This window comes from Planococcus citri, chromosome 4 (genome assembly GCF_950023065.1).
Source record: "Planococcus citri chromosome 4, ihPlaCitr1.1, whole genome shotgun sequence".
Classification (NCBI taxonomy): Eukaryota; Metazoa; Arthropoda; class Insecta; order Hemiptera; family Pseudococcidae; genus Planococcus; species Planococcus citri.
The window spans coordinates 62,309,565-62,333,575 of record NC_088680.1 but is presented as its reverse complement, the minus strand read 5'-3'; the positions used below and the strand labels follow the sequence as shown (position 1 = coordinate 62,333,575).

The 24,011-nt window shown below is 36.1% G+C and overlaps 1 protein-coding gene across 2 annotated transcripts in view; it reads right to left on the bottom strand.

Moving 5' to 3' along the window:
• Window positions 1–24,011, bottom strand: part of LOC135845021 (uncharacterized) — a 47,102-nt gene that overhangs the window by 2,621 nt on the left and 20,470 nt on the right. Inside the window, exons 2-16 of one of the 2 annotated variants that reach the window (XM_065363459.1) lie at window positions 8,097–8,182; window positions 7,731–7,992; window positions 7,507–7,636; window positions 7,284–7,435; window positions 6,772–7,044; window positions 4,026–4,325; window positions 3,379–3,944; window positions 3,181–3,305; window positions 2,953–3,110; window positions 2,702–2,880; window positions 2,497–2,636; window positions 2,189–2,425; window positions 1,958–2,108; window positions 1,738–1,887; window positions 1,482–1,663 (exon numbers count right to left, since the gene is read on the bottom strand). In XM_065363459.1, the coding sequence (XP_065219531.1) occupies window positions 1,482–1,663; window positions 1,738–1,887; window positions 1,958–2,108; window positions 2,189–2,425; window positions 2,497–2,636; window positions 2,702–2,880; window positions 2,953–3,110; window positions 3,181–3,305; window positions 3,379–3,944; window positions 4,026–4,325; window positions 6,772–7,044; window positions 7,284–7,435; window positions 7,507–7,636; window positions 7,731–7,992; window positions 8,097–8,182 (3,091 nt within the window). The remainder of the gene's footprint in view (window positions 1–1,481; window positions 1,664–1,737; window positions 1,888–1,957; window positions 2,109–2,188; window positions 2,426–2,496; window positions 2,637–2,701; window positions 2,881–2,952; window positions 3,111–3,180; window positions 3,306–3,378; window positions 3,945–4,025; window positions 4,326–6,771; window positions 7,045–7,283; window positions 7,436–7,506; window positions 7,637–7,730; window positions 7,993–8,096; window positions 8,183–24,011) is intronic. The other variant, XM_065363461.1, reaches the window with a different exon arrangement.

Sequence of the window (24,011 nt, the reverse complement as noted above, 5' to 3'; positions counted from 1 at the left end):
TGAATCATGATTCTTTGGATTTTTGAAAAAGTATCATGTATGATATCATAATGAGTTGAAATTTCACGAAAAATTCAAATATTTCAGATGAAAAAGTTTTTTTGTGGATTTTTAATTTTTGATCTCAAAATTGGGTCATGATTTTTCTGGTTCTGAAAAAAATGGCATGCAAACTAATAAAATAAGTTAAAATTTCGAGTGAAAATGGAAAAATTTTTTGAGCACTTTTTTGGAAAATTTTGAGTTTAAAATTGAATTAGGTACTGATCCGGATATTTAAGAAAAAGTATCATGAAATTCATTAAAATTATCACACTTTGAGAAAGTTGAAATAAATTTTTGGATTTTTCGTAAAATTGTATCCTATTTTGATAAGTCGCACGACACTTCTCAGAAATCCAAAAAATCAGGACCCAATTTTTGGCACAAAATTTTTGAAAACTGATTAACGAGCCATTTTCAATTTTGAGTAAAAAGAAAGTGTTGCAGATTTATCCAAAAGATGACTTTCAGCTTATCAAATTGGATCAAAATTTTGCATACAATTAAAACAATTTCGACAAAAATTGAGCATTTTTGAAAAATTCAAATGAAGGGTCCACCAAAAAACCGGGTGGGGGTGGTCCAAAAATTTTCAAAATTGTGAAATTCTTTATTTTTGACAGCCCTTGTCAAGACTATTCCAAAAATAGGACAACGAATTCCACAATTCCAATACATTTGTGACTTATATTCGTGAACCCTTCAAATATTTTGGGCAAAGTTCAACATTTGTCAAGAATTTTCAGTCAAAAATCGGGAATTCGGAATATGGTTTTTGAGATCTCGAAACAGGGTCATGCAACTTGTGAAAGTGAGTTAAAATTTCACGACAATAGAATATTCCGACAAATCTGTGTTTTTTTTTTTTAGTAGTGTTGAAGAATTTCTAAGTCCGAAATTGAGTCAAGTTTTCGAGATTTTTGAAAAAGTTGTGATGCTACTTGACAAAATATGAGTTGAAATTTCAGCAGAAAATCGAAAATTTCTATGTTTACTAGGTACCTACATTATGAGAACTTTTAAAAAATTTTGAGACCGAAATTGAGTGCTTGTCTGATTTTTTGAATTATGTACATAGGTAAATTAATTTCTATAAAAATCAACCAAAAGAGCATGAATTTCTCAAAAATGGTTTTGATGGCAATTTTTGATATTCTTGAAAAATGTTAACCTATTTTGATAGGTCGCATGATACTTTCAAAATCCCAAAAATCGTGACCCATATTTGGGCAAAAAATTCTTTAAAATTGTTCGAAAAAATTTCGTAGAACTATACGTCTTTCCTCATCCGGTATTTTATACTCATTTACAAAAAGCCAACTGAACATTTTGGGCCCAAAAATTCCATCCAAGTTTAATTTCTAGAGCACGTTTTACCGGTTAGACTATGGACTAGGAATCTAAAGATGGAAAGAATTAATCAAATTCAAAATATTCACTTGTAGTATATTCCAGCTGTAATGGTAACAGTGATCATAAGACCCATGAAGATGAATAAGATGAAGATCATGCCATAATATTCGCGATTCGTCAGACAAACAGTTGGCACTTCCTGCTGTTTAACTAAATGTTGCATGCTTTCTTCTTTTCGTTCAGGTATTTCAAATGGATCCTCGTGAACCTGAAGAAAAAAGTCATTTAAATGTGAAATTCCAAACTTTATTTTACGATCAGTTCAAATTGATTGAAATTTACTTCGATCATTTCCCTGATGTGTTCTTCTTCATCAGTACTATTAGTTGATTCGGGACCAATAAAATATCCAGCGTCTTCGTTTCCATCTGCTTCCCTCTTTCTTCTTCCAAGAGACTGTTCTGTTCTGCCAGCAGGTCCAGTACAATAAGCCTGAAATATGAAGATGTAGTCAGTCAAGTATTTCACCCTTTCAATCAATTCGTAACAAGTTGATGCTTACTGGATTGCATCCTTCGCGACAAGTTTTCACAGTGGCTTCAAAAATCAAGAAATTGGATTCCGGCAGCTTGAACGCATTGAAACGAGCCTCCAAACCATCACCTTCTCTGGATCGATCCAGTGCTGGGAAAATAGCATTGTCGACTGGACATCTGTAAATAATGTCGACAAATTAGATCACTAAAATCTTCCTATAGCTTGGTCTAATGAACTCGAAACCAAAATACGTTACCCATATCGATCGATAAGCTGCACAGCTCTGCCAGAATACGGATCTCTAGCCACTACATTGCTTGCAAATATATCATTGACGTAATTATAACCATCTTGGGCTTCTAAACGGAAAGTCAGTGGATCACCAACGGCTATGGTGTTCGTTGGACGTCCTTGGTACAGAATCATCAATCTGACTCTCGAACTGAGAGAGTTCTCAGCTGGAAGATATTCGATAGGAACTGGACTTCCGGAGCTGTATTCGAAAAAGAAATATTAATAAGGTCCAGTTGTTCAAAATATCACCATAATTGGATCTTTTCGTACTTTGCTGTCATGTAACTTGAGGTTACCACTGCTTCCCCTGGGCCTCGGAATAAGCAAGTCAGATTGTATCGTTTGTCGCGACTCGTTTGCACGTAATCGCTGAACTGGACGACTACAATATTGGTCATCATATCACCGAACTAAACAGAAACTCGAGTTATTTGAAGAATATTGAACCAGTTGGAATTGAGGAGATCCTACTTACTCTGATTGTACCGCAATCGGGATATCCTTGAGCACCGCTGATTCTTAGTACGTTAAGTGTACCTCCATTACCTCGGTAGAAGCATCTGTCGTAATATCCATGAGCGTAAATTCGACCCAGAAAACCTTCCGGAGTTCTCAGAGTGAATTCCATTCCATCTTCGTTGCACGTTTGACTCACTAAAGCGATGGAGTATGTCATTGAAATTCAATGAAAATGTAATTACTTAGTCGTGATTGATGAGAAATTACCATCTAAGCAGTCTTGTCCATTTCGACCTTGAGCTGATCTTTCATAAAAGTCGTACTCTCCAGCAGGATCAAAGTAGTTGGGATTATTCATATCCAAGTCTCGGGTATCACGATCGCTTAGCTCGCAATTTTCTCTTTGTGGTCCATAAGGAGCAGCTCTGTATCAGAAAAATCTGCATTAATAATGTTTTTCCGGAATAGCGATGGGAAAAAAAATCAAGAACGTACCTGTAATTGAACGATCGGCACAAGAAATCACGTGATTCGGCGCATTCTTTTTCGCAAGCTGTCAAACTAGCGACAGATGATGATCTTCGAACGAATTGTCTCCTCATTCTCATGTGGACTCCAATCTATGGAAAGAAAATGTCAATAATTGAGATTCATTCGGGTTGCATCGTTGATATGGGAATGATTTCAACGAACCTGTTTGAATCCATCGCCTTCATCGCACCTAACATTAAACGGTCTATGAGGTTCGAGTCCTCCACCGCCGCCGCCGCCGCCGCCAAAATATCCACCGCCACCAGGAGCACCTCCCAAAGAAGGCGGATATGACGGGTAACCCGGCGATACACCTAAAGAAGATCCCCCTATGGGAGGCACAGATCCGCCATAAGCCGGAGGTGCTCCACCTGGAGGATATCCAACTCCCACACTCGGAGCAGGAGTAATACTTCCAATCGGGTACGCGCTACTGCTGCCAGGAGAAACTCCATAAGGTGAGACATCTGTAGAATGGGTGCCAAAATGACTCCAGTACCCGGGTCCTGCGACGTCTCCCGGTGGAGCGTACGGTTGTGCTGGAATTTGACCCCCACTGCCGACATAACTAGGATACCCGCCGCCACTGTAAACACCGCCGAATCCGCTTGGTTTTGATAAGGGCGCGTACGGTGGTCTTCCGTGACCATAGTATTGAGAATCTTGGCCTTGTGGATCTGGCCGTGGATAACTTCCGGTCGTACCTCCGCCATCTAAAGTAGCAGAATCTGTTTTAATTTTTTCATCGTTTAGTATAAATAGGTATTGGAAAATTAGGGTAAGCATGCGGAAAATAGGCTAATTCTTACGCATTAGATTTTCATAGTAATCGTAATCAGGATCGTAGATGGTTCGATGACCATCTCTTCGATTGAATCTGCTCAGACGACAGATTCTGCTTCGTTCGCTGTACACGGCTGATCTACACTGGAAGCTGACTTGTCTCAGACATTCGTCCAGGCATTCGCTCAATGACCTTCCGGTGATCTCTGAATGAAATTCGCTCGATAGACGAGCGTTTCTGTGCCTTTCGAAGGCCGTATCTGGTCTTCGACCTTCGGCGAATAAATGAGAAGTGGCCGAATTATCGGGAAATTCGTTACTTTTCACTGTGGACAAATTTTAACGTGTTAATGAATTATGATCTCTGCCATCGTGCTCTCCGCTGACGAGCGAAACCTTTACAATCGTCAACTCCGATCGAGCTAGAATTTGGAGCACTTAAAAAGCATGTTATCCAACCCTCAGAACCGAGTTTTCAGCTGCTGAAGTTGATTTTTAGAGAGTTTTTGAAAATGGGTTTGTGTACCAGTTGACAACCCAAATCGATGCCAACATTTTCCAGCCGATCTGGAATCTCCACCAGCAATTTCAAATCGCTCTAGAAGGTTTTGTAATCAACTTCAGCTGCTAAAAATTTATTCTTGTCATAAGTTCGACCGGCTGGTGAATCGAAAATCGGAGATGACCCCTTGAAAAGTGTTATTTTTTTACTAGTTGAATGAACTCCAATTTTTAAAAAATCCGAAATCGTCAATTTTTGTTACAAATTTCCCTTTCTTCTATTCTATAAAGTGAACCCCCCCTTCAGGGTATGACTCAAAGGGCACACTTTTACAGGAACAAAAAAATGAACATCGAGTTCGTTGCAAAAAAAAACAAACAATTTTTAGAATTTCTGAAGTTTGAAATTTTTCAACTTGTTAAAAAATACTCTTGCCAAAAATTGAAAAAAAAAATTCGCGAGAACAGAACATTATAAATTGAAATGTTATGGTGTAGAATTTTGAAAAATTGACCCATTTTGAAACTTTTTGATGAGAAAGTGAGACTTCTGGGCAATTTTTGGAAACAAAGTTAGAATTCTGCAACTTTTGGCGAAGAGCAAAACTTTGACAATTTTAACAAAAAAGATGTCTTTTTAGGAATTTCTGGCAAAAAAGTGAAATTATTTAGCAATTTCTGGAAAAAATGAGACTTTTTGGAAACTTTTTGCTAATTAAACCAATTTCTTGCAATTTTTTTGAGAAGCGAGAATTTTTTTAAATTGCAAAATTTTGGCGAGGAATTTTCTTCAAAATTTTAGATCTGTTATCTTGTTATAAAATACAATTTTGCTCAAAATTGTACAAAATTCTCGCTTTTTCAAAAATTTGCAAAAATTTTTTTGTTTTGCAAAATTGCTTAAAATTGTTGTTTTTTGAAAAAATTAGTCCAAAAAGTATTGTTATTCTCCAAAATTTGTCTTAAAACTGTTATTTTTTTAATAAAAATTTGCGATTATTTATTATAATTCCCAAAAATTGATTTTTCTTCTTGAAATTGACAAATTTTTGCTTTTTGGCATAAATTCATAAAATCTTGATTTTTGTGAAAATTTGTCCAAAATTCTGTCTTTTCAACAAAATTGCTCTAAAATGGTAGTTCTTTTCCAAAAAAATCCAAAAAGTTTCATTTTATCCAAAAAATTCCAAAAAGTCTCATTCTTTTCAAACATTTTCCAGAAATGTCACGTTTTTTCCAGAATTTGCCAAAAAAATCCCTCTCTTTTTGCTAATAATTTTCAGGAAGCATTGATTTTTACAGAAATGGTCAAAGTCTTGCTTTTTGTCAAGAATTTCCAAAATTTTTGCTTTTTAACAAAATAGTTGAAAATTGTAGTTTTTTTCCCAAAAAATTCCAAACGGTCTCATTTTTTAAAAAAATGTTCAAAAATGTCAAGTTTTTGCCTGAATTTGCCAAAAATCCTTCCATTTTGGCTAATAATTTTCAGAAAGCACTGCTTTTTACTGAAATGGTCGCTTTTTATCAAGGGTTGTTCAAAATTCTGGTTTTTTAACCAAATAGCTAAAAATTGTACTTAGTTTTTTTTCCAAAAAATTCCAAAAAGTCACATTTCTTCACAAATTTGTCAAAAATGTCACTTTTTTGCCAGAATTTGCCAAGAAAATCCCTCTCTTTTTGCTAATAATTTTCAGGAAGCACTGCTTATTACTGAAATGGTCAAAGTCTTGCTTTTTGTCAAGAATTGTCCAGAATTTTGAATTTTTAACAAAATAGCTAAAAATTGTAGTTTTTTTACAAAAAAAATCCAAAAGGTTTCATTTTTTCCAAAAAATTTCAAAATGTTTTATTTTTTTGAAAAATGTTCAAAAAGTCTCATATTTTTTTCGAAAATTTCCCAAAAGTGTCACGTTTTTGTCAAACAATTTTTTTGTCAGAAACTACAAAAATTCTTACTTTGTTTCCAGAAATTGTCAAAAAGTTTCAAAATATGTAGGTCAACTTTATTTAAATTTGAAAACTAAAGAATTGCAATCTTTAATGTTCTGTTGTTGTTGTTGTTTTTTGTTGTGATCTTTTCCTGCATTGAAAAGTTTTGCTCGCATTTTGTCATTTTTTTAGTTACTTTTTCAAGCTTTCAAGTTTCAAAAATTGGCTAAAAATCGAAAAATCAACTTCAGCAGCTGAAAACTTGATTTTGCTCTTCAGTGTGAGCCAAATTTATTCAGCTCATTGATCGGGATTCCCTCGTGAGAAAATCTGACTACCTACCGTCAAGACAAACGAGATCATATAGATCGTGAGTTGGACTACTGCTAACCCTCAAATCATCCTTTTGAGACATCGAATCTTCTTCGAATATAATACACCTTCTGATCGGCTCGTCGTATTCGACAGCTCGACAAAAATACTTCTCAGCTTTCAAACACTGAGCTTGGCATTCAACTAGAGATATATTTGTATAAATGTCGACTTCAAAAGGACCTCCGAGACGTTTATTTTCTTCTTTGACGAAAATCAATGGACCATCGCATCGTCTTTCGGCTGCAAAAAACATAATACAACGTGTAAATTCAAAACGTGTTTGCAAATTCATTAATAAAAATCATAGCTATAATGAATTCCGATGCGTACAAGGAATTGCATTTGGCTACGATTGGAACTACAAAATTGTTGTATGTACCTAATATGTAAATCATTGTGATCTGGCTCAGATCCAAAATCCATAAATTTGAAGAAAAAAAAATGTAACTCGAGCTAGTAAATTATTATGCAATATTTACCGTTTAAACAGGTATTCTCCAAGTAATCCGAAGTCAAATCGTCTTCGAGTAATTCCGGATGAGATCTACGAGTGAAACGACTCAATGTGCAGGTACGAGCTTGTGTGTCATAAGTAGCCGATCGACATACGAATGTGAATTCGTTCAAGCATCTGAAAAAATTCTCCAAATGAAGGCTTTGGCTTGGAAAAAAATTTGTAAACAAATCATTTTTTACTCGTACCTATCTTCGCAATCTGTTCGATTAACTGCGATTACTTCTTTGGCATCTGCAAGTGCAAGCTTCAGCTTTTTCCTGGCATGCCTTTCGAAGACATAATGCCTATTGGGGCATTCTCTTTCGATACGACTAGCTGTAATTATAATACGATTTTTATCGATGGGTATTCGAATTAGGTAGGTATTTAGGCACTTATGTTACATCAAAATGGTGTTTTTGATACTCACATGATAAACACACTTCTGTGTAATGCACGCTATTTGGTACAAAAACCAAAGTCCCGATGCCTTCGGGGGCTGGTTGCTCCCTGGTTAGATAACAACTAGATTCTTCGTATTCTACTACGCCACTAAATGATGCTATCCTGCTACCAGGTTGAAAGTCAAAGGACGTACATGTCCTTACTAAATTATTTTGCGCTGTGCGATCTCTTAAACATAATTCTTGACATTTTTCTAATACTCTAAATGGTGGCGCGGTATCACGTACCTAATGTGAAAAAAATCATACGAATATTAACAGTATTTATGGTATGTGTGTTTGAATTTCGTTGAAAAAAAAAAACAAAATATACGAACAGTAAATCAACTTACCACGTCATCGTCGTATCCTTGTAACTGCTGATCCGGCAGTCGCTCGTATACTACACGACCTATACCTTGATTACATGTAGTTTGAGCTGAAATCAAAAATATAGTAGGTTACATTTTTAAAAATAATTTTTAGGCAGGCGCATGAGAGAAAAAATTATGGTGAGACGCGAATAATTTGACACAGAATTAGTTTAGGAACAGCTAAAATTGAGAATTTGTTTCGACGAATTTAATTAATTTTACAGGTAAACTTTTTCAATTTTTTTTCTCGTGTATTAAAAAATTGAAACCATAAAAAAATGAGATTTTTTGAAATATTTGAAAACGGAAAACAAGGGGGAGGGGCGAATATGAAGTTGAAGCACTTGAAAATCTGATTGTTTTTTACATCTTCTTGCACTTTTCGGTCTACATTTCTTCAATGATCATAAAAATTGAAATGGTCAAGCCGAAAAGGAGGAAGAGCTCTGGAAGAAAGAATTAAATGGCACTTGGCAGGTAGCTCCATTCCAATGTAAACTTGGCAAAAATAGTGCTGTTTCTTAGCAATTTTAGAAAAAATTGTGACCATTGGACTATTTTATTGGAAAATTATTCCTGAGAATTTTGACGAAAAAACATTACAATTTTTTATCAACTCACCAAAAATTGGCTTTTTCTGATCATTTTGATTAAAAATGGGAATTTTTTGACCGTTTTAGCAAAAATAGGATTTTCTTGAGTAATCTTGGCAACAACAGGACTGTTTGACAATTTTTGCAAAAATTGGCGGCTTGTGGCAAATTTTACCAGGAACGGAAACTTTTTGACAAAAATGGACACTTTACAACAATTGTACTAAAAATGGGCACTTCTTGACTATTTTGTCAAAAATTAACGTTTTTTGCTATTTTCCACTCAAAAATTGACTACTTTTTGACCCTAAATCTCAGAACCAAATTTTTAGCTGGCAAAGTTGATTTGTGAATTTTTGGCGAATGTTTAAAAATTATAGAAATAGTTTATTGATTGATGTATTGATTTTTTTTTAGATATTATGAAGATCTAAAAGTCAGTTTATGCACCTATTGAAAATCGCATCTCTGCTCTCCTTGAAATTACTTGATTGTCACCATTTTTGCGGCAATCTGTAATCTCTAGTAAATGTCGATTTTTCTCCAGCGATATGAAATCGCTTCAGAAGGCTTCGTAATCAACTTCGATATCTTCTGAATCGATTAATGTTGGAAAATCGTAGAACCAAAGTGACAGGTTTAAAAGTGTTCTTTTCTACTGCTTAAAAACTTTTAAATTTGAAAAAAATTCCCAAATCATCAATTTTTCTAACAAAGAGCCAGGAGGAGGGGGGGGGTAAATAGGCGAATTGGTCCCATCTTCGAATTTTGAAACTACATATCCAGCAGAAGTTGTTCATTTATGGTTCCAAACCTCTGAGTTCTAAGCCCTTAATCAAATGAAGTAACATGGCAATTTGTAGTTTAAATAAATTTAAAACTTTTACAATTTTCACTCGATTTTTTTGAAACTTGCAGGAAATGTTGGACACTTCCAAGAGCTATTTATGGAAATTTTTTGAAATTTTTTCAAGCGTATCTCCGGGGCAAAATGCGCATATTCTGATATTAAACGGTATTTTTGATCTTTTCTTTCAGAGATGCAATTATTTAAAAAATGTAAGTCACGTATCTCAGCTTGATGCACAATATTATACTTTTTCAGGATTTTTTATGCAGATGAAAGACCTTCAAAAATCCAAAAAGAACTGTTTTTTCACGATTTTTATTTTTTTCCTCCTAAATTGGCCAATTTTGGTCGAAATTTGTTCGAAATTTCTTGAAAGACGCCCAAACCCTTATTTGGATCGGATTTGTCAATTTTTTCTATGTTTAAAAATTTTTAATAACTGAGAAATTGAATTGAATAATTTTGGGAACCTCTCAATCACCTTCCGGGTCATCCAAGTAGCCAATATCTATGTCTAGATAGACTAATATCAACTCGAAGTACATCTTATATCGCAATTTCAGAGAAATTAAAAATTTTCGATTTTTTTTACTCATTTTTTCCAATTTGGAGAAGTGCTATTTTCAAAAATTCGATAAAAATCGAAAAATCAATTTCAGTTGCTCAAAATTTGATTCCTAATAGGTCTGGGTGACAAACTCTAAGTGAGCCAAACTTCAGCTCAATCTGTGTTAACGGAGTGTGAAGATTCCATTATAAAAACGTAACAAAATTCACCTCGTGTAAAGGGAGGAATTGCGCCATTTTCCGTCGCTTAGGTGAGGGAAAATTGTTCTCCTTCTACCTTTTGCTCAATTCTCTTACGTAACCACGCTATCTAGCGGTTTAGTTCGCGTTAGTGAAGTGTTTCACGTTATCCGATCATAACTTCAGTCAATCACGGACTCACTAAGCGAGAGCTTAGTTTCCATTCGATAGATAGGTCGAGGTGCGGAGCCCTATCAGTACGTTCGACGTATGGAGCACGTACTTTCCACCTTATAATTACTGGGATATGGAATATCTTTTACGTAATGGACTATCGGATCGGATCGTGGTTACTCAAGAGATGAACTGCAGCATCTCTAAATTCTCTTTTTAGAGTCATTCATACTGGACCTGCCCTATCCGGCATGAATGCCCTTGTCCCTGGGTGGTGTTTTCAACACACATTTGCGACTACATGTACTCGCTTCCTTTAAATCAAATCGTAATTCTATTTACGTAATATATTCAGACTATTTACATTTAATGCTTAATAACCAATAAAGCTAATGTAACGTTATAGTCGTCCGAGTATTCATTTATATTATTCTATGTGTATAATTTCTCATATCATATTTATCTCCGAAGAGTAGGTATACGAGGCGGTAAATCGCCAGTGCCTATCTGTGCGTAGCACTAGGTATAGGTCTAACTAAGTCGTTAGGGTGAAGTTAGACCATGTAAGACATTAGCACCGCAGGTGCAAATAAAAGGTAAAAACAGTCTTTACATTTGGCGCCCAACGTGGGGCTCGAGTGCCATAAATGCCATAAAATTTCCATAAAAATCACGAAGACCCAAGGGCCAAATACCATCAACCAAGGTCAACTTCAACACCCATACCTACTTTTCACATGTGTGTGTTTAGTTCATAAGATGTTATTCAATAAGATTCTTGGACCATAAATCACCATAAAGAAGTCATTTACGTAAGGATTTGATCCAACAGTCAATGGATGGAAATATGGTATCATTTATGGTTCGCATTTATTTCATATGTATTTTTACGTAATGGAAAATGAACCAGTTATTTCATCAGTTCGAGAAAAGTTCATGTTTCGAGAAGATAGGACTGCGAGTCCATTACCTATTTATCAAGCAGTGATATGGCAGTAAAATGCAAGTTTCATATTTGCACTTTACTGCACGAACATTTTCGACCTATAAATAGATGGGAATTTTGACATTACATTATTTCAATGTGTTCAACAACGCGAAGTAGGTACCTACCTACGAGTCGGCGATTACATTCGAGCATTCAGCATTGTTACAACGGAATTACGTTCAAACATGTTACATGATAACGGAGGAACGTGATTTTTGCTGAATTTAATACAATAGAAATTGTGTTCAAGTTTTTATGGGAAAATACTAACTCTACAGGCATTGTACTCTGGCCTATAATCCCCACCTCCAAGATAATTTATCTCTCACTTTCAACGGAGTTCCGAGCAATCGATACGATATGCGAATCATTATGTCTATTTCTCTCGTATGAAGAAGTTCTCAATATCGTTTCACTTTGCGTAACTTAGCATTTGCTTTCGTTATACTTCCAAACTTACGTTTTTCGTTAGTTTTGTTACAGATACATTGTGTCTCTTGCGTAATTAATTGCGTTCCAGTTCAATTCCAGTTCCAGTCAAACGGTTCAATTATTGAAATGGATTCCAACCAATCTAATAACGTGGGAAATGTCAGCGGACAATCCAATGGTCAAAACCAAGGTAACGTTCCAGTCAATCCAAACCAGTCTGGATACTATGTTCAACCTCAAGTTTTCAATCCAAACGTGACTCAGTGGCCTCATCCTCAATACTTTGCGAGTTCCACTCAGATTATGCCTCCGAATGGTCAACCTCCGATACCATATGGAACCCCCGGTTTCTACTTTCCAAATCAATCTATGGTTTATGGTCCACCTCAACCAATCCAATACATGGCTCCTCCTCAAGGTAATTCTCAGTCGGTCCAGCCAGCTCGAGGCACTGCTCAATCTAATCCTCCAAGCCAAACTCCGAGTCAAGCCAATAATTCGATTCACTCAAATAGCAACCAAACTGGCAATATTACTGTAATTCCGAACCCAGTTGTTTCTCAACCTGGTACCTCAACTCAAAATATACAAACGAGTTCGAGTACTCAGGGGCAGAATACAAGTACCGACCAAGCCACCCAACCTCAACCAACCAATCAACGCATAGTGAATGGTCAGGGCCATCGCTTTCATCCTAAATCACGTAACTTTACAAAGTATCGCGAAGATCTGAAAGCCGTCAATCAAACTATAGATCTTCCAGTTACGAAAGCTTGTGCGAGGTTTGTATCAGCTCGAGGGTATAAAATAGGAAAAAACGTTTCTAAAGTTCTAAACTTACGTAATAAAGAAGAACAATCTCGTACCAGTCGTGCACATAATAGTTTATTAGAAGAGTTACACGAATCCATGAATAGACGCCCACAGAGTCAACCTCCTCAATACCAACCTCCTCAGCAACAACATACTGCTACACCACCTAATATTTCCGATCAAGAGGAAAGAGAAGAAAGTGCTTTTACACTTGAGCAAACTCTGCAGTGGTGTGATTTTGACAATAGGGCTGCGTGTGAAAACATAGGCAAGGATGTCTCCAACAAAAATTTATCAATAGCTGCTATTTTAGATCCTCCTAGGAGAGAAGGCCAGGCAGTACGTCGAGTTTATAATTTTGATGCTCTTGATCATTCAATGGGATTTGATGGCGTTGAAATAACGGTTCCGACTCCAACCGAGAATACTGAACTACAAGATCATATCAAATGGTCATTAGAATGCAATGAGGATCGTATCAAATCTACTGAGGATATGCAATTGCGGATACGTTCTCTTGAAAAGGAATTGTCAGACACTAGAGAGGATATTAAAGATGTATATAAGAGACTATCTACCCAAATCGAAAGAGGATTTCTATACTTTCGCGAAGCCATGATCAAAGATACCCGTACAATAAAGAATTTATTTCACGAATCATATAAACAAACACAACACATTAACCATGTAGCATTAAGTGGTATGAGATTGGGCCTTGCTGCTACGGACGAAATGGCAGAAATCAGACCTATGTGCGAAGATTTGTTGGATGCTGCAGCTGACACTTATGAGGTCCTACAACCCATGATTAGACGTTTCAATGAGATTAGTCCAGTCCCATTATTTACCTCAAATGGTATACCTAATCCACCGCCGACTACTCCACAACCTCAAACTACCAATCCCACAATTCCAGCAATTATGTACCCACAACCGCCACCAGTATACAATAATACAATTCCATCAAACGCTACGACATCTAACGTTACGTCAAACATTACACCAACTGCTACTAATGTATCAACTCCTAATAACGTTAACACCGTCAATAATGTGGTTGATTTAACTCAAGATCAAACTCCACCAGGTATTGAAATTCTTAAGGAAAGTGGAAGGTTAGCTCAGACAAAGGAAGTTATGGAAAGTATGATTAATAATTCGGGATTAATTTATAAAAAATCGAATGGAGAAGAACAAATTGTGGAATTCCAACTTGGGACGAATCATCTCATGAAGACACCTGACGCTAATCCCAGGCAACGGCAATTAAGTTATGACTTAGACATTGCAGAGAAAAATAATTATAAATTGAAATCAAAGAATATTTTCGACAACAGACACAGGTTGACCAACACCAACTTATTTGAAGTAATTTCCTTTGTCCTCAAATTTGAACAACAAATGTGTAATAAAGGTGCATCCAACTCTCAATATATTGAATTTTTCAACGAACTTTTAATTAGTGAGGCTGCCATCAACTGGAAAGATTCACTCAAAAGATCATTTTCTTTTTATTATAATCATCGTACGTCATTCATTTTAACTATGTGGAATCAACAACAACACGAATGTGCAAAAGCACACTTCCGTACAATCAATTTAGCTACTGATTCAACTAAGAGCTGGGCTCTAGATTTTCTAAAATGGTACACTATCCTGGGAGATACTAATATGACCGATGACGATCTTATTTCTACCCTACATTCAGTTGTACCTAACAATATGCAACATCATTTTGGTCTTGAAATCACTTGCAATAGAGTAGCATTCGAAAAACGTATCCGAGATCTAACTATTCGACAGTTACCTACATCGTTACGACAACCCAATTCGTTACTATACCAATCTACCCCAATTCTGCCTGTTAAGAAAAACAAGAAATTCAATAAATTCGGCAAAGATTTACAATCCAACTCCAAACCTAATCAGAACACCACTGGGGCATCCAATCAATCAGCGGCAGGAAATTCTGGTGCTCAACCGTTTCGAACACAAGTTAATCACACGGAAATCTCCCAGCCGTCATCCTCTCAAACACAAAATGACGGAGACGATTTCCAACAACACCAAAATGATGAAAGTTCAAAAAACGGGGAAGACTCCGACTCCTCCGACGCAGAGGAGGGGACGGGGAACAACGATCAAGAATAAATAACACATTACGTAAGAAAAAAGAATTCCCATTTTCGGAATACGAGTTTTTCGGGGATTCTTTAGCTCAAAAATTATCTGAAATAGCCGAATGCGATATTACGTCTTCTTCGATTTTACGTAACGACATTGCAATTCGCGATTTACTACACCAAATCAAGAACAACAAATATAATAAAAAACATGCTATTATTTCATTTGGTCAACGCGAATTAAATAGCAAATTCGTGGATTTCAGTCAATTTGCTAAACTCTCAGATCAATTAATGGCTACTCTCATCGATAAGAAATTCCAAGATATTATTGTTCTATTTCCATTAGTTTTACCACCAAAGAACAACTTGCATCATGTACAAACCACACGATGGCATGCATTTCAGAAGTTATTTTCTGCTTTATCAAAGTTACGTAATGTACGGGTCATTTTCGAAACCTCATTAATTTTCACATCAGTTAATCCACATCCTTCCATTGATGGTAGTTATATCGTCGATGAAGATATGCATGGTAACGTAAAGCCTGATATAACGAAATTCTTCAAAAACAATGCCGGTATATTCTATCCAATACAGCAACTGAACGAGAAGTTGAAAGAAGTTTTCACAGATGTAGCTTCTGATTCCAGTCCGGTGATTATTCGTCCCAAATCCATGAATACCTCTGAAAAAGACAGAACCATCTACAATGAGTTATTTGAAGCCAATAGACCTAAGGAATACGATTATTCAAAACCTAATAATTACGATCCAACGTTTGATTTACCAGCAAACGCTTTCACTATTGATTTCCGGCCACCTATACCTGAACCCGAGTATGAATCTGACTACATTATCAATGCAACACGTGAACAATTAGCAATTTGGTATCACACGTATAAAACAGCTCATCTTAACGCAAAACGAATCCATAACAAGATCATAAACACTGATGAAGATAATATCGAAAAATTAGTCGACATTGATGATCTGGAAATTGGTATCTACGATAACTCCGACGGTTTCTTCACACACGTACCATCTTCTAACGTAATCGACCACAAATACAAGCACGACGGGAAACGTTTCATTAAATCGAAAGATCTTGAAGATAACAAACGAATACCAGCTTCTGAAACTTTAATCGTAACGAAAGAATCAAGAGTTTTAAGTGATTATGACCTGTATCTTAAGTGTAAAAATATCAATATCAACGACTTTGAATTACCTTACACCAAATTAGTTCAAGGAGTAGCAGGTTGTGGCAAAACGACGTACATATTGAGCAAAATACTCCACGATGGATCCGACTTAGTACTATTTCCAACTAAAGAAGCTGCTATCGATTTCCGTAACCGATTAGCTAAGAAATGGGGACTATCAATAGATGATGTCGAACTTTTACGTAATTATCGAACTATTGACTCATATTTAATGCATGGGAATGATTATCAATACAAACGTATCTTCATAGATGAAGCTTTACTAGTTCATTACGGTGCAGTTTTATTCGCTATGATGAAGTCACGAGCTAAACGCGCGGTGTTGATAGGAGATGATCGTCAAATTAAATACATTAACCGTTCACCTTTGAGGAAAACACAGTACCAATTAATACCCAATCAATTAATTGATGAAAAAGAACATCTATCAACATCTTACCGATGTACACTTACTACAGCTAAATTACTCACCGATTTATACGATGGCGGCATGTATTCAACATCTGTGGTTCATTCTGAGATGGAAATCTTCGATTACTACTCAGTAGACACTATTCCACGGGTCTCTGGGGCACAATATCTTGTTTTTACGCAACACGAAAAAGCTATATTGGAAAATAGAAAGTTCAAAGTCAATACGATACACGAGTATCAAGGTAAACAAAATGATCACGTTATTATCGTACGCCTCAATAAACAACGCAATCCTGTTTATGAAAGTTTATCCCACGTAATAGTAGCCCTAAGCAGACATCGTAAAAAATTGGATTACCATACCGTTGATTCTAAAGATCTGTTATCATCATTCATTCATCGCACGAGTAACTTTACAATTCACGACTATCGCAGCGTTAGAAAAGGCGATGGAGAAATTCCATGGAAAAATCATAATGAACACACGTTAGATTACCGCAATTCGAACATCAATTATATTCTAAATATTACCCAAAAAGGTGCTCAAAATGATCAATCCGTGTTATCTCAACTGAACCGAACCGAAGTAGAGATCAAAACAACAGTAGTCAGTGTAGGCATTGGGAAAGGTAGTTATCCCGCACAGCTCGACACTGGGGCAACCCCTAACGTAATCTCTGAAGAAACGGCTAAGTATTTGATGGAAAATCACTCCGAAGATATGGATTACATTCCATTATCTGAACCAGTGAGTTGTGTATTAGCAAATGAACAAATCGTAGAAACTGCTCATTACGCATTGGTACCAACCATACGATTTGGCAAACACACCTTGAAAATTCCCTTTTACGTGATGAAAAATTGTAATCAAGTATTCTTAATTGGAATGCAAACGATGATTCAACTCGGGATTGATCCTAGAATACACGAAGGAGTAGCTTACTGCCAGCCTACACCAAAACATGATATTGATTCAATACCTTTTCTAAAACCAGAAGAATACGTTACGAAATTGAAATTAAATCATGTATCAATTCAACAATCTTATCTTCCAGATACTTACATGCTATTGAATCGAGCCAATACGTTACGAAAATATTATAAGCTGCCTGAGGGTGTTACTGATACAGGTCCAGAAATTTATCTCAATCGATTACGAGCTGACTTAGATGAAGCTGTATCTGAGAACCGAATCACTCTTCAACAAGCGGATCATGCGTACAATATTTTAGCTCCATTTAAAGACATTTTCAGTAAATTTCCAGGTCGTTTCAAAGGAAAAAAGGAAAAATTGGAATTTAACATACCCGAAAAAGAAATCATTTATAAATGTGGAAAATACAATCCCTCGAAAAAAATGATGGAAGCTGTTAAACGGGAGATTCAAATTATGCTAGCAATTGACGTAATAGAACCTTCCAACTCGAGATATATCAACCCTATCGTAATCAATATCAAAAAGAACGGTGAAATGAGGATTTGTTTAAATCCGGTGGATCTCAACCCAATTTTAAATGAAAATTACAACGAAGCAGGCCTTTTGGATCGTATTATAACGGAATATGCGGAAGCCAAATTTTTCAGTACATTAGATTTTGTTGCTGGATTTTGGCAAATAGTACTTGAGGAACATTTTCGTAAATACTGCGCATTCCAAATCGATGGTAGAGTATATCAATTCATAAGACTCCCATACGGCCTAAAAATATCTTCTGCGTTGTTCGTAAATCTTGTTAATGATATCATTCCAGACAGAAAGGGTATAACCAAGTACGTCGACGATATCTTACTTCGTGCAGATACCTTCGAGGAGATGTTGGAATTAATGGTTGAAGTCTTTGAAATATTACGTAAGAATGGACTCAAACTAAATGCCACCAAATCCAGATTTTTCAGAAGAACAACGGATCATCTAGGATTTGATTTGGAACCAGGCATCATCAAGAAACAATCGAAGAAAATATTGAAATTTTTAGAGTATGTCGAAAAACATACAAACAAAAAAACCGGTAAATTTGAGTTGAAAAATGCCAACGAAGTACTAGAACTAATTGGATTAACAGGACTCTACAGGCGTTTCATTCCTTGCTATCAGCAAATTTTACGTAATCTTTACAAACTAACCGAAAAAGGGGAAGTATTTGTCTGGGGACCTGATCAAGAAGAAGCTTTTGAAAAATTGAGAGCAGAATACATCAAGGACTTTGTTTTAATTTCACCTCGAAAAGGATACGATTTATACCTAGACACGTACACGTCATCTGATGGGATGAACGCAGTATTATACCAAACTGTAGAAGGTCAAGACGAGATCGTTATGTTTACAAGCTTCAGCTTTAAGGAACACCAAAAATCGTATACGTTAATCGAACGTGAGATGTATAACTTAACAAAAACAATTCGCAAACTCCAACTGTGGCTACATGGAAGAACAATCCATGTAAGAAGTGACTTAAAATCAATCGTAGCCAATTTTGAAGTAATGGCCGAAATACACCGAAAAGCGGCCATTTGGATTACACAACTAAACTGTTACAATTTGATCTACGACTTACGTAAGAAACATAAACGCTGGTTTGGAATTCAAGCTCCTGAAATTACGTTAAATTACTGCAACTTTGCCAATTTAGTATCTATCGAACAAAATGTTGGAGATAAAATCAGAGAACGTCTCATATCAAGCTTACGTAAAATTGATCAATTCCAAAAGAAGGACAAAACTTGCAAAGGAATAACGTATCGATTAAAAGTCCCTGATGAAAGATTAAACCAACGTGATTTAGAAGCTAAGAAAAGATTAGCTATGCGATTCTCAATACATACTCAAAACGGCAAAGAAATCTTGATGTTCAATAACAAAGACGAAACAGTAGTTCCAGTTCTCCCTGATGAACTTTTTACTGATACGATGACACATCTACACGAAGTATTTGGGCATGTAGGTGCGAATAAACTGGACACTCTATTCCGACGAATGTACTATTCTGCGAACTCAAAACATTACGTACGTTACCTTACTAGCGCATGCTTATACTGTAAAGCAAATAAGAATTACGGTATGAAGAAACCAATTGAATTTGCTTACGTTAACGCATATCGACTAGCAGACGTCTTATCAGTTGATTTATTAGGTCCTATTGCCAACGAGTCAGATGAACCAAAATACGTATTCGTAGCCAAGGATGTTTTCTCTGGAAAAATATGGTTACGGTTACTAATTAGTATTAAACAAAAAGCAGTAGCCGATACCATGGAAGAAGTTATTGAAGAAATCATTACGTTAGGACATAAAATACGAAAAGTAAACACTGATAATGCAGTACAGTTCAAGAACAATATCTGGAAGAAGTTACTCAAACGTTATCGTATACAAAATGGAAAATCAACTCCATATAATCCTCAATCGAATATTGTAGAAAGAACGATGAGATTAATTGGAGAACATCTTCGAGTAAAAATCAACCTTGATAGTGATGGAGCTTACACTCACCATGGTTGGCATCAGCATATCAAAACCATCGAAAATGAAATTAATCATCGTCCAAATGAAGTTGAAATAATCCCAGATGAATTGTGGCAATTACCAGAATTTGAAACCGGCCTACCTGTAAATTATGTACCCATCAATGCCAAATTTGAATTAAAAGCTACCAGACGTAAAATTAAAGAAAAGATTTTACCTTCGGTAACCAGTGCTGAGCTTATGGAAACACCATTAGATATGCTAAATGATGTATACATTGCCAGCGATGGATATGTGTGGATTTTTGTAGATGGAGCTTGCGCTGATAACGGAAGCGAAGACGCAGTAGCCGGCATCGGAATCTGCTGGCATCCAGAAGGTACTAAAAACGTATCTGAAAGAATCAATCACGAAAAATACATCAACACGAATAACTTAGCCGAATTAATAGCACTGAAAACGGCTATGGAAATAATGTTACGTAATAAAGTCACCAAACTATTGATATTTTCGGATTCGCAATACCTTACTACTGCAATCAACACAGAATACAATAAATGGAAAGCTAATCAATGGAAAAATTCGTCAAACAAACCTGTGTATCATAAAGAATTATTTGAAGAAATCGTAGCATTAAAGATACAATTTGAACATTTCCAACTCCACCATACGTATGCAAGACAGACCGACTACGGAAATTGCATAGCTGATCAGTTGGCTCGTAAAGCTGTATATACAGATGATTTTGACGATTCAAGGATTGATGAGATGACAGATCATCAAGCACTAATCAATCTAAACACAGAAAAACGTAAATTAAAACGACAACAAGAAGAACAAAAGTTCAATGATAAACGAGGAGATTTACGATTACACCAACCTGGTGAACTGGTGATGATCACGAATCACAAGCAATCTTCATCGGATAAAGGAACAACCGAAAAATTGTACACAAAACGTTCTGGTCCATATCTGATCGTCGTACGTGCTGGAAAAAATTGTTATGAATTAGTACACATCAAATTTAGCGAAGATAAGAAACTGATAAGCGTTCGACAAATTATATCTTACCTAACGTTACATCAACAAGAAATGCTGCGTAAAGAACCTAAACTCCGTTCGAAGTTCAATAACAGAACGCTGGAGCAAAAAATGCTGGAATTCACGAACCAAAAAGAACTACTAGAGGAATTTGTTGCTAAATCTTCAACCAAACAAGCCAAAAATAACAACGATGAATTCAAAATGATAAAACGAAGCTTACGTAATAATCTGTCGACTGATAAGCAAGCTGAATTTGACTCAATCCTGAAAGAAGTTGTCAAAAACGACACAGAACGAAACTTGATCAAGTCCACTGCTAACCAAAGATACAACCTACGAAAACGGAATAAAAAACTAAATTATGATGAAAGTATTGCGCATGTTTCAACCAAACAATACAGAAAGCGGTTTCTAGCTATCAATTATCTCGTTGTTAAAATCCTCTCTGACTCTCAACGTACTAACTTCATCAAGTTATATTCGTCCGTGCGAAAACCTGAGTGAATTTTTCAAAATTGATTTTGTTTTGGTGCTCACTTACGTAATACCGATTGAACGTGTTGAATTTCACTTGCGAAGAATTCTTCCAGTTTCCAGTTCGTTATTATTTACGTAAATTGTTCCAGCAATATCAAGGTAACGTAATCTCATATACATATAATTAACATCGTCACAATTACGTTATGGAAGTTTGACCGCATGTGTAAATCCACAGATGGCTGACAACTCGACGAATGATTATTCCATCTCGCTTCCAACATGTGGCATTTGTAAGTTTGCCCTCCTGCCAACTCAAGCACTCGTGAGGACTTCATCATGCTCTCATGTGCTTCATGAACGTTGCCGTAAGGAAATAATTTATGACTTCGGACCTGAATTCCGCATTCCTACGCCTTGTATGGTGCCTATGTGCACTGGGCAGTTGGATGATCGAACCATTTATCCAGTGACTTTTACAGTGCAACGGTTTCCTCTATTGATCGACGAATCGGAGTACCTAGAAAACATGATAGATCTCGAGCGACAGCTGTCTGAACTACATGTTGAACATACAAACATCCGCAGAGAGAGAAGTCAACTAATGATAGAGCTTCACGAAGCTAATCATCGAAACTTACTTACTGAACGTAGAGAAGCTAATACGGTTAACGAATTGCGACTACAGATTGAGCAATTATCAATAGAAGCACCAAGAACACAACGTAACGAAAACAGACCCTGTGACAATCGGAACGTACTTGCCGAATGCCATCATTTCTTACCAAGGACTTTACGTAATGTAATGGAAGTAATCCGGGAACTAGATTTACATATCTGTACAAAAATACCTCAGACGTTAATGGATTCCAACTCATTCGAACGAGATCACGATTACGCTTACGTTACGAGATACTTAGCAAATTCGCCATCTGGCAGCACTACGACTTACTTCCTAAACAGCGTCATGTGTATGGGCGATGGCATAGTACACGACTTAGTGGATTTAGCGATTACCAATAACCAAGAAAGAAGAAAAAGATGGAGGACTAACTCATTATCCAGAACCGGAATCACAAGAAAAACATTAATCGAAAACATCGACAAATATTTGATCAGAATACCGCGATCGATTCTAATTTCTTTCGGCGAAGCGCAGATCGACGATGCGGCAAGAAAGCATGAAACCTACGACGACATCAAGGCGATAATAAAACATCTTATCTACCGCGGCGTTAATCAAATATTCCTAGTACCTATACCGAACAGAAGAGTTGGATCAATTAATCACCGTGCGAGAAATTGCTACAGGGCATTTCTACAAAATCAAACAGATGGTGTTATCGTACACTACCTACGAGGGCTGGAAGAAATCATTGATGAGCAAATTCCAGAATACGTTATCGGGTCTCAATCTCTAGTATTGTCACCAGAAACACATCTACAGATAGCTTTATTCTTAATCGAACGATTTGTTGCACACGCAGACTAAAGAAATCTCTCATCACTTTCACGTAATAAATTTAGTTCAATAATCAATCTAGAAATAGAAATATCATTACTCTTTATGTTATAATTACTAACTGTTTACTCTACGTTTTATTTACTTTGTAAAATGGATGATATGAAGACACCGGGAAAATATCGATTCACATTACGTAAGATAAACCTGTAATAAGAAGAAATATATCAATTTTAGTTATTAGTTATAATCTATATCAAGAAGAAGAATAAAATTATCATTTTCCTTACCTGTGTCGAATTATTTTGATAACATACGTGTTCAATTTATAACCTGGGTAAAGATGACAAAAGCCGAATATCATTCTCAAATTAAGGAGAAGTAAATTTTAATTCATCACTGCAAATTTCAACAACCACTCGTAAAACAAAAATTGCAACATACAAAAACATTCAAAGTAGTTATCAGCTGAGAAACCATTTTCCAAAACACATGAAAGGCAGTGGTGGGGATCTTTTCCGTAAACCAATCAGAAATGTCTTCTAACACATTTCAAAAGTAAACAACTAGTTGAATGTGTTTTGTCCGAATTTGAGTAATTGCTGTACCAAAGTAAATTAAAAAATTATTAAAACACTGTGTTAAACCATAACTGGAGTATTCTAACCGGTAACATCGTTTATAGTGGCGATTTTAATATCGTGTCGAAATGAACAGAGACAAAGAAATGGATCGAGAAGGTAAGCTTCAACAATCACTAAGATACCAAAGTAAATGATCAATAAACCAACATTAAACACGTGAAAATGTTCAACAGACGTAAAGCCGAAAGTATACCGCGAATTAATGTCAGCAGCCGAACCAATTCAAAATCTAATGACCGAATATGGTAGAAGAAATATCGAACTAGAAAAATCAATCGCAATGAAGGATGATAAAATCGCGACATTGGAAAAAGACCTAACCCGAATGGAAAAACGGTTCCACCTAAACGATCAAGAGCTACGTAATAAAGAAAAAGGTTACAAGATTTTAGCAGACGATTTCCGAAAAGAAAAAATGTTCCAAGAGAATTACCGTCAACAATT